The 12,026-nt window shown below is 32.2% G+C and overlaps 1 protein-coding gene across 2 annotated transcripts in view; it reads right to left on the bottom strand.

Annotated features, from left to right (window-relative positions):
* Positions 1-11,599, bottom strand: part of LOC149423044 (intermembrane lipid transfer protein Vps13-like) — a 153,880-nt gene extending 142,281 nt beyond the window's left edge. Inside the window, exons 1-6 of one of the 2 annotated variants that reach the window (XM_089632437.1) lie at positions 11,486-11,599; positions 8,314-8,503; positions 7,225-7,311; positions 5,351-5,551; positions 4,437-4,651; positions 3,087-3,231 (exon numbers count right to left, since the gene is read on the bottom strand). In XM_089632437.1, coding sequence (XP_089488563.1) covers positions 3,087-3,231; positions 4,437-4,651; positions 5,351-5,551; positions 7,225-7,311; positions 8,314-8,413 — 748 coding nt within the window. In that variant the 5' untranslated portion in view covers positions 8,414-8,503; positions 11,486-11,599. Of the gene's footprint in view, positions 1-3,086; positions 3,232-4,436; positions 4,652-5,350; positions 5,552-7,224; positions 7,312-8,313; positions 8,504-11,066; positions 11,277-11,485 lie in introns of those variants that run through there. The other variant, XM_089632436.1, reaches the window with a different exon arrangement.
* Between the last annotated feature and the right edge of the window lie 427 nt (positions 11,600-12,026).

The raw sequence follows: 12,026 nt of genomic DNA, 5'->3' as shown, positions 1-12,026 counted from the left end.
CGTTGCCAAATGGCAATATATCTATTTTTATAAGAGCAATTTAAACGTTATAACTTCTGTATTTACAATATCAAACACGACAGGGCCATTGTTACATGCGGCATGAGGGTGTAGCTGAAAGATGCGCAATTGAAATGTCTACCTGCGTGTACACATTTTTAAAAGACCTTTGACAAGGGAAACGGGAAGTGAACTTTTATTCTGATAACTGTGTGGCACAGAATAAAAACAATTTTATTTATTTTCTATGTACATGCATGCACTATGAACACTTGATATTCAAATCATTACCCATATATACCTAATTGTTGGGCACTCAGAGAACAAAGGAGACTCCATTCATTATTGCATAGACAGAGAAAAGGTCAGGGTTTTAAAAGAAGGCCTAATATTTATTCCAACGGAGTTAGCGATGATCATAAAGTGTTCCAAGAAGAATGAACCTCGTTATAAGTTAACAGAAATGGAAACAACGCACTTCATTGACTGGAAGAAGGTATGTGAGAAGACTGGAAAAATTCTGGATGTTTATGGACAAAAATAAATGTATTTGGAATAAAGTTAAGATTTTACAGATCACTAAAGACGAACCGTCAGTTATCAAATACAAAAGCACCTACACCGAGGATCCATTTAATCAGAGTATTAATGTGAGAGAGCGACTAAAGAATGTTCGGAATGAGAATAGTATAATCTAGGACCAGCTTATACAGTTCCACCTACAATTCCACCGAATAAAAATCGTGATTTCTTATTTGTTTGCCAAAGTGGTGTTATACCAAAAAAACCTCATAATTTGTTTTGAATTAATTAATACTGCAAATACAGACTGCGATGTACAAGAAGAAAATAACGATGAAGGTTCATTGTAGGTTTCCAGGGAATCAACACATATTTGTTATATTTTTTTGTTCTTAAAGTTTTCTGTAAAAAAAATTACATACTTTTTATTCTAAAGGTTTTCTGTTATTTTTGATACATACCTACTTTTTATTCTTGGTTTTCTGTTAATTTTGTTACATACTTTTATTCTTAAGGTTTTTCTGTTAATTTTGTTACATACTTTTATTCTTAAGGTTTTTCTGTTATTTTTGTTACATACATTATATCACGCTTCTCATAAATAAATTTATAAGCACAAATATATTTTTTTTTTCATTTTTATACCACCTTACTATCGTCAATTGTCGTGTTGACAAACTATAGGAGTGAGTGGGTGTGTACTGTTTAAAATGTATTTATGATTATAAACATCATGGAAAAACATGCAGAAATAAGAATTATTAATTATTTTAAGCAATTATTAGCCTGAAACAGTCGTCCACATTGAAAAAATCTCGCGAGGAACAATTATTAATTCATTTATCCATCTAAACTCGTAATATTATTACAATGCTACACTGAGATAATTTGAGATGATTACCAAACACTCCACGCAACAGTGAGATATTTCCAGATTTACGTATACTTTGTCAAAATTAGTATGAAAAAATTAATTATTTTTCTATTATTACAATTTTGTGTTGATGTTAAATAATTAACCTCTCTTATACCATATCATTAATCTGCAAGATTAGTTAATTTGATGCTGCTAGAGCTCACGCAAACCTAAAAGTCCTATTATCTCAGAACAGCATTTTTCAAGATATCCCACTATTGCTTTAAGGTGACGATATAAAGCACATGTCCTACGAAAAGTGCTAAGGCTTGGGGCTTCCTTTATGACATTTTGTAGGTTATTATAAAGTTTTTGCCCTTTATAAAACGCGCTGTTTTGTGTACATGAAAGTTTAGTTTTGGGAAGCCTAAAATCTCTGCGTCTTCTCGTAGGATAATTGTGAACATTTTCATGGTAGATAACATTTCTTTGCAGATAATTTGGGAGCATATTATTTTGAAGTTTATACATCATTGTTAACGTATTATATATTATATGTTGTTTGGTTGTCATCATATTTAAATTTTGTAACATAATTTTAACTCTAGTAAAAATGTTGCATTTTAAAATCATCCTCATCCCCCTATTTTGTATAACCTGGAGTTTATTATTTTGGGCTTCGTTACATAAGAATAAAACACTAGAACAATAATTTAAATGCGGAGTAACAATAGAATTGTAAAAAAGAAACAATAAAATTGTAAAGTGACCTACCAGGTAAGTATTGTACTGTATATTATCTCCATAAATAGTTAGTAATAACATAGATCACTGTAGAAATGTATTATAAATTTGTACAGCGCCCTTGAGGTGATTTTGCACAAAAACGGCGCTATACAAGTCATCCAACTATTATTATTATTATCATACTAAGCATAGTACAAGTCAAAAACTACAACTTTTCAGGGGAGCAATTTCAAATTTATAAACTGTGGTTACTTGTATTGGGTGATTTTTAAATTAAATATATTTTTGATAATTTTTGTTTTGATACCATGTGAAGATATTGTCTGCAGATTGAAAAAATGAAATCATCTAAAATCATCATCGGGGCAATGGTGCAGATTGCGGTGAAGTGTGTGTAGAAGTGATACTGTGTTGCGCACGACAAACCTCTTGGGGCCGGTATTTCATTATAATAATCAGTTGTGTATTAATGTGGTTTTCAGTCATTAGTTTTGGTGTGGCCGTCAAATACCGGACACCAAGAACTTGGAGATAAACAAATATATAAGTAGCTATCCTGGGGAGACTACATAGGAGAGATATATACAATTATAATTATGGCTAAATAAGGAGAAAGGGCAACATGGCATAATGCCCCAAAAAATAAATCATGAAAATACCTTTGACCATGAGAATTTCAAATCACATCAGGGTAATTATTGTTTGTTATGGAGAAATAAATTACATAATGTTATGAGACCGAGTATTCGTTATAACCTCTTGCAAAATAAGATCTGTATAATGGTGCCATACCATCTAACTTTTAGAAGTGTTCTTCTTCTGGTGCCCTCTCCGGAGATCTATTGGAGATTAGCTACCAGGACAATCTTCACCCTGCAGGATCGCATAACGATGAAGTATTATAAAAGATCGTACACAAATCAACTAGAATAGGTACACTAAACTTATGACAGATACTTACTCCGTTTGTACTTAATTCGATGATCAGTTTTGTCGTTGTTTTCTTCTCGAAATTTTTGCAACATTTCACTTTGGGTAGGTGCTGATACCGAGTACAACGTAGTATCTGAGTTCCAATACATGGAGAACCCTTCTAATATTAACATCTGTAAAAATAATACATTTTTAAATACCTCTCATAGTAAGAATGTTTGACTACTATTTTAATATTACCTACATATCTCCAACTCAATATGTACTGGGAACGCTAAATACTGCTAAAGACCATATATACTAGGAAACTATGTATGCTACAATGTTCTTTCAAAGACATTTCAAATAGAAACTCCTCTTTTAATTTCCAAAAAACTAATGAAAGTGCCCCAGCGAAGAATAGCAGAATAGCAGCAAGAAAATGGTGTCAGACGGACAAAGTAAAACCAGTAGCTATACCAATTATTTGTAACCATTTTTAACCAGATTCATAAAACTAGGACGTCTTTGTCGTACAGGACATATTGCAAGGATTGAAGATAGATCACCACCAAAACGGTGTCTTTAGCAGGACAAAAAGAGGAGGTACCAAGATAATTTTATTATAATTCATTTATAATAACTAGAAGCCCCCGGCATTGCCCTGGCTTTAGACAGAGTTTTTCGAAATCAGATGCAGCCAGTAACTTTTTACTATTTTTGAAGGTCAAGTGTGCAAATTTTCATCAATCTCGGAATAAAAATGTAGATTTGTGTAAAAACTAAATTCACACTGCCCACCCGCCACAGACACTCTTCTTCATATAAATAGATTACAGATTTAAAATGTGTATTTCTCTTGTTTAAATTTTTGATAGATGTCATAATTTTTCAAGTTTATTAACGGTGTTAATTTGAAAGATAGATATCTAATCACCTTTTGAAAGTCAGTGATCTTGAGGCAAATATTTTTTTAATAAATACTTTTAGTTTAACTATTGAATACAATATTAGCGATTCCTAAAAGAAAATATGAAACAGAAAAATCAGAAATAGATACGATCACATCTAAGACTCGAACCCAGGACCCTTGTCTTGCCGGAGCACCGCTCTACCAACAGAGCTAATGGGACCCTATCTCCTTCGGTTATAACTGTATCATACTTCGAATAAGAACTACCAACATTGTCTTCATTTTTCTCATCGTACATTTTTCTGTTTCATATTTTCGTTTAGGAATCCCTAATATTGTCTTCAATAATAAAATATTACAATTTGAGGTTTTACTCACAAGTTATTCCAAAAATACTTTTAGCTTTGTGAATCCTGTGATTTATCACAGGTATGCGTAGTAAAAATGAAGCAAATGATGTAAATACATATTATCTTAAAATCTTACCTTATGTATCTGCTCAGCGACTAGAGGCACCACTGGTTTCCCGAGGTGAGTTTGCATAGAGAGGTTATAAAGGGTAAAACCAACGGAAAATGGTGATCCTTGATGAGTTGTATTATCCTCATATCTTATATGAATATCCTTTATTTTTAATAGGATATTTTTCACTAGTGCTGTTGTCAACTTTTCTAAATATGTATTATTCCCTTTAAAAAGTTCTGAAAAACATTAATTTAAAATGTTATTATCACTTAAAAACTTGTACAATATCTACACTAGTACCAGTGAAAAGGGAAATAAGTTGATGACTCTTCAGAATTGGCAATTTCTTTACCTCCAAATCACCCAATTTCTTTACCTCCAAATCACCCAATTTCTTTAGTAATTAAATAGAAAACCGGAAGAATATGGAAGAAAAATTATTATTGATTATTTTTTTACATTTTTTTATAAAAGATAATTAACTTTGATTTAATAAAAGGGCAATTTTATTATGTGAATACCGCCCAAGAGTCCCAATTGCTCCCAACCCTCTGGAGCCAGTGAGACTATGGCTCCCCCTATTGGGGTATGTTGTGAAGCTGAAGGTAGTGGGGAAGGGAAGGAGATAGGAAAGAGGAAGGTGGGGAAGTACCTGGCTATTCAGATCAGGTCACCAAACACAGCTAAAGTCAATTCAAGCAATTTTTTCATTCTGAATGGTGGTAAGGGCGATACTGGAACATGCCCCAAATATACCATATATTATTTTAAATTAATAAGTTGTGAAATAAAACAAATAAAATTTACTTGCACATGGCGGGATTTGAACCCGGATTGCTAGTCGAGAGCCTTATCCCTCAAGCACGGAGGCCGTCATTAACAATGTAGGTGGTGGAAGAAAGACTTAATTATAAGGTTTCAATAATCAGACAAACCATTTTCAATATTCGTGCGCTTCTTTCCTTCTTCAACTTTTTGCAGAGTACTTTGCTTGCTAAGCAAAAGTATACGGTCTTCCTTTTCTGCTTCATATTTTACATCTTGATTAGGAACAACAAGTAAGAATAATCCTTCAATCGATGCTTCTATTTTACCACTAGATAAGTTAGTCCAGTCTACGGTAAGCACCAACTTTGCTAAAATTTATAATGTTAAATACATTAGGAAGGTACACTAGTATTTCTGTGAACAGTCGACCTCACTTCAAAAATCCCAAATGGTCGAGTTAAAACAAGACTTCACAAAGCTTACTCAATTATAGAATTGGTCACAAATTGAGTGATATGCTCGATGATTTGAGAGGTGCTTGACATCGGATTCCTGCTATTCTTCATAGAAAATTTACAGATGAGGCGGCTTGAACATGTACTCAGAATGCCAGAAGACCGACTTCCACGGTAAGAGCGGGAGCACACAGAGAGCGGTCAGAGTTCTGCGTTCTAGTGACCGTTGACCGCTCAAGAGTTCCAAAGCACACAAGCGGCGTTCAAATTCTCGCGTTCTAGTTTCGTTTGGGTCTTTGCATATGCAACATGTCACTAGAAAATTCATCATCCGATGAAGAATTATTGCTCTTGTGGAGCTTAGCAGCTTCTAAAAAGAAAAGGAAGTATTGGGTGCACCCAATCAACACAACGCGAGAAGAACAAGGCGAATTTACTAGTATTTTTCAGGATTTACTTAAAGATGAACAACGATTCTATATTTATTTTCGAATGTCGATTTATAGTTATAATGAATTGTATAACATCATACAACCTGATATCGAAAAACAAAATACTAACTGGAGGAACTGTGTTTCATCAAAAGAAAGGCTTGCTGTATTTTTAAGGAATGTATTTATTTATTAAGGATAAGAAAAGACATTAGAATATTTAGAAATAATAACAAAATATAAGAATACATAATTTACATCACTTAAATCGTATAATAAACTCCTTTCCCTAACCAATTCAATTAAGTTTTCCGTGTTTGTAACCTCAGACATCGCGGCGTTCTGGCGTTCTCTGCCTCGGCGGGAAAAGAACTCTTAGAACGCGACGTTCCGTTTTGACCGCCGCGGTCTGACTGCCCGCTGTGTGCGTTGTTGTTATAGATCAGTACATTCTAATGAACGCCGAACGCGGAACTCGGAACTCCTGACCGCTCTCTGTGTGCTCCCGCTCTAAATACTGGCGGCAATTTGTTAATGTTGGCTCAATGGACGGATGACGGTAAAGTAGCGTGGAGACACCTTGTCGAAGCGATAAATTCCCGATTCAAACAGGACAAGGGAAAAAAGACGAGATGAAAAAACACAGATTGCATTGTTGAATTGAATTGAATATATGTATATTAAATTTTTCACTCGGTTTTCAACTGAACCTAACATTGTCCTCTTGACTGCTGAATATGTCGGGCGCAACTATATTACCTGATCAGAGTTAATTTTAGAAATAACTTATGTTAATCAAACATCGAGAATGCTTCAAAAAATATACATCAACACCATGAGTGAAAAATAGTCTAATGAAATGGGTTATCCTCCACTGTTATATTGCGCTGGTACACAGTGGCCCATGCTCGTTATTCGCAGTAAAAGCTTATCAATTATTCTTGGAAATTTTTCAATTAAAATAAATTTTGTTGTATAGGATATTATACTGATTAATTGAGTAATAGATTAGATTACTTGAAAAAAAAATCTGATAAAAACGCTGTGAGATTGTTAATGTAGGGAGTGTGGCAAACCCATCACTCAGGGAGCATACACACAGATTTATAGTTTAGTTCAGACACATTCAAGGGATATATTGCTTTGTTTACTCACCCAAACTTCCAAAAATTATTTGTACTGGCAAATTCAAACCATCGAGGGCATTTTGTTTAAGAATAAGATTTTCCAAAACAACATTGCCTGAAAACAAAACATTAAAATTTCTTCACTTCTTCTTTAACTGTCAGTATCATTTCAATTTATCGTTACGAATGTGAAAATAACTCGTCACTAATATAGAAAACTCATCAGCCTTTGATATAGAAAAAAAATAATCATAAAACAGCATTACAGAATTTTAAATTTTAAGATGCTGTTGCAAATTTTAAGATACACCTCCAGCCTTTGAGGGTCAAATATGACCGGTTGTCCATATTTTATAAAAGTATTTTTATATTTTTTTCTATCATGCGGAAATACTTGTTTTTATGAAAAATCGAAATCGAAACAAATTATAAAGAGAAATAATAATTCTTTCCAGCTTGCGTCAAATATTTATACTGAATGCCATTAATAAAATCCTAAAAATTGCCAAAATTAATCATTCACATTTCGCTACGCTATCGTAACAATCGGTTTAACTTTAAAAATTATTTCTTTTTTTTAATTATAATATATGAACGATATAAAAGTGAAGGTACAGTTTTCTTACAAATTCCCCAAACAAAAACAAATAAAATAACTTAGTTTTTAATGCCAATTTATTGTATTTATTTTCAATATATAAATCCAACCGGTTTCGGTTCATCCTGAACCTTCTTTTTATTAAAACAATATGTTTTAAAAGGGTTATTTTTTTTAATTATTATAATTATGTATATCCACAAAGTGTTTGCTAGATGTGAAAAATAAAAAAAATAAATCACGAAGTAAAAATGTGGTTAGCATTTTTGACATTCACATTTGATATTAAAAAAATTTTATTTTGAATGCATACACCGGAAAGATAATTTTATCTAGTTTATAATACAGTACCTATTTTTTTGGAAAAAAATGTATACTGCGCATTTGAAACACACAGAAAACATTGCAAACTGTACAAAAGTGATGAAAGTACTGAAGGCTTAATCAATTGCAATAAAAAAATGTATCTAAATTATTTAAACAAATTGCCACAAAAATCAATTTAGGAATTGTACTCACCACCCAATATGTTTAATTTCAATTGCGACTTATCAACATTTTCCACGTAATCGCCTATAAATTTATTCACAAGATCAACAGTGAAATTTTTTAAAACCATGTTTTAGATGACGTTCATCACAGGGACGAACGTGTTTCAAACTTATAAAACAACAATATGTCGATTTTGGTGAATAACCAGGAAGGAAACCTACAACAGAGAGACAAATTTAATGTACGCAACAAGAAACCAAACTAAAATGCAAGATAAAGGTAGATAAGCACACATTCTGGCTTAACTTCCTTATCTTATCTTGCATTAATACAAAGTATTGAGGAAAAAATAAATAAAATTCATGATAGTAAATTTGATTCATTTTGGTAAATTTTGGATAGGGCCTGACACGCTTATTACGAATAATTTTTAGAAAAAAACTTTATATTCGCCTTAATTACTATAAAAGAAAACTTTTTGCATTTCGGGCGGCGGAAAATTATGCATTTTGATTTTCAATTGCATAAAACCAAAATTCACTTCGCGAATCGATGTGGCGACAACGCGACGCCATTAGGAACGCACTGTTATGTTGGTATCACTGATGCATTAACAAGAGCTAAATACGACCGTTGCTATCTTCGTGGGATGCCGAGGTTTGTGTAATATGGTTTGTGATACAAAGGAAAGTGCCCCTTAATAACGCCTGCTCGCGTCAAGGCAAGAAAAACATCCCAGTTTTCAACTAGTTTACCGGCTACGCTAGGTTTGTGTAACATGGTTTGTGATACAAATCAATGTATCAGGGATACCAACATAACAGTGACGTACCTAATGGCAGCTGATTGCCGCCGCATCGATTCGCGAAGTGAATTTTGGTTAACGCAATTGAAAATTTAAATTCATAATTTTCCGCCGCCCGAAATGCAAAAAGTTTTCTTTTATAGTAATTAAGGCGAATATAAAGTTTTTTTCTAAAAAATATTCGTAATAAGCGTGTCAGGCCCTATCCAAAAATTACCTTCATTTTTTATAATGATTATTTGAAACTGCCAGTGTTATTACGTAACTATTATAATATGTTACCCGTGAAAAATTACAAGATGTAACATGACTTTGAAAACTGAGAAATTTTGTTTCACAATTCAAATGTAGAATAAAAATTATAACATGATCTGACAACATTAAAATTTATTATAGGTAGGTACTTTATGATTTCTCTGGATTTGAAAAGATTATTTTTATAATTTTTCTCAATAGGTTCATCAATTCTAATTTTAAAAATGTCACACTACTATCCACGAGGATGCACTAGTATATAATATGCAATATGTAAGCATGAACAAGGAAAATACAGATTGTTTCTTTGATGAAGAAGAGATTCTTCAATTTTGTATTTAGTAATTTCATTACTCTGCTGACTTCTTAATATGGACAAATTATTTTAATAACACTTCCTTTGAACTTTATTACTACAAGAAACAACTATTTACGTCGGCGGAGATGGTAAATGATGCAAAATTAACATTTATTTTTAAATCAAAGTTCAAAATTTCCCATGGCAAATCATGTTTTGCCGCAATGATTTTGTTAGTATGAAGTATTGTTTGCCGAAAAGTTCCGTTTCATATATGCAGAAATTATTTACATAACCCAAACTAAGGAACTAATAACCTAATTTGGTAATTATTCGGGATCGCTGGCCACGTTTAGTGAGATTTTTTTTTATATAACCTTCATTACTATAAAAGGAAAATTGGGGATTTTTTATTTATTTTAACATTGCTTTCATTGTATGGGACAACAGTAATTTAAAATAATCTATTGATTACATTTTCTTATTTTAGTATTCCTGATACGAGTGGCTAGAAGAGACGTTATTACCATTCACTCTATGCAAATCAGGTAGGTACTATTTTGGCGAACCGTGGAAATAAAACAAAGATATTTAGGCATGATTTTTTTTAAATAAAAAAATTTTAATTTAAAAATGTTAGATTATTATAGGTTAGGTCAGATAGGTTGTTAAAATAAACTCGCTTAAGCCCTATTTTCATTTATTTTTTTCCAGAGTTCTGCTAAAATAGTGCTTACCTAATATGCATGAAGTAAATGGTAATAACGTTTCTTCTAACCCCAAGTGTAGTATCAGGAATACCAACATATGAAAATATCGTTGACAGAAATTATTGGAGACGGTTGTCATCCCATACAATGAATGTGAATTTTCATTTTACATAATTAAAAATTAGAATGTTAAAATCAAAAATAACCCAAATGCAGATAGCTGCCTTTTGTAGTAATTAAGGTCAATCAATATAAATTCGGTTTTATTTAAAAAAAAATCATATTAGGCGTGGGTCAGCGATCCCGAATATTTACCCCTCATTTGTTGCATTTTTTCCATCTACCCAGCATAAATAGTTGTTTCTATTAAACTAATTAACTCTCATACTAATTAAGTTGAAATGTGAGTGGTTTATTTACGGTTGCAACGAAGTGTTACTTCAATCATTTGGGCGTATTTAGCGGTAAGCGGATTAAGGAAACTTTACAATTTTTTGTATTTCTTGGGCATTGAAACACAATAGAAAAGGAAACTTTACATTGGATTTAACCGAGAACCAAATTAATAATGATTTTCACCCAAATATTAGTCCATTGCAAACAAAAAATTATATTTGAGCAGCTATTATTTATAGGTTACTGATATATTCGCCAGATATTGTGGGCGGTGAAATCCAGAATTACAGTGCAATAGTAAAAAAATTCAAATTACCTATGCGTAAAATTTTCGTTTGAGTTTCGTTAACAACTTACGGGGAAATATACATTATTTTTGCGTCATTAATAATGCCGAAAATAGCAATGACCACACACCAATATTGTATTATCAGTTCTTTACAACTGTTCATATATTAAACACTCACGCCAAGTGTCAATTTTCACAATATTATGACTTGTTATGACTCAAATTCTCAAAACATAAGTAAACCACAAATTATCAACATAATATGACAAATGACATAGTGTTCCAGTGTTACCAGAAAGCCCTTTTTAAATAAGGTGCATAAGTTTTGGGCTTGTTAAAAAAGCAACAGCTATATCCCGTTGGGGCTAAAATTAACATTATTATTACCGAATTAGCTTCAAAATCAGAATACTTAAACAATATGAGTACATTCATTAAACACTTACCTCCTCCCGAAAACAAAAATTAAGAAAAATCAAAGCAATCCAAAAAAAAGTTATATTTTTAGGAAAGAGCCATAAATAAACCACTCTCGATAGAGCGGACAAAGAGAAGGATGGAGCCATAAATAAACCCCATAAACCCATAAATAAACCATTCTGTCTGATAGAGCGACATTGTATCAGTGATGGTATGCCGAAAAAATAAATCTCCCCAGATATTTCGTAAAAATTCCCCATATTTCATAAAAACTCCCCAGGTTAGAAAAATTCTGTACTGTCAACTATGGCATCTTTACCTAATTTTTCAATAAAAAAGTTAATAAATCGAAAAAAAATCATCTTTTGGATATGCTGTGGCTTTAGATAGGTTAGAGTAAGATATGACTTTAATTTTATCTACTCATTGGACTTTAAAACTGTGAAACTAACTGACTAATAATAAAAGTAGGAGGTAGGTAAATAAGTCACAAACTTGGCAACTTTACCTACTCTAAATTTCTCAATGAAACTGAAAGTTTATGTATAAAATCGGTAAAATTGGTGT

This window comes from Hesperophylax consimilis, chromosome 6 (assembly GCF_061612785.1).
Source record: "Hesperophylax consimilis isolate HC1 chromosome 6, BYU_Hcon_1.0, whole genome shotgun sequence".
Lineage (NCBI taxonomy): Eukaryota > Metazoa > Arthropoda > Insecta > Trichoptera > Limnephilidae > Hesperophylax > Hesperophylax consimilis.
Note: the sequence above shows the minus strand (reverse complement) of the source record. Positions and strands in the feature narration are given on the sequence as shown.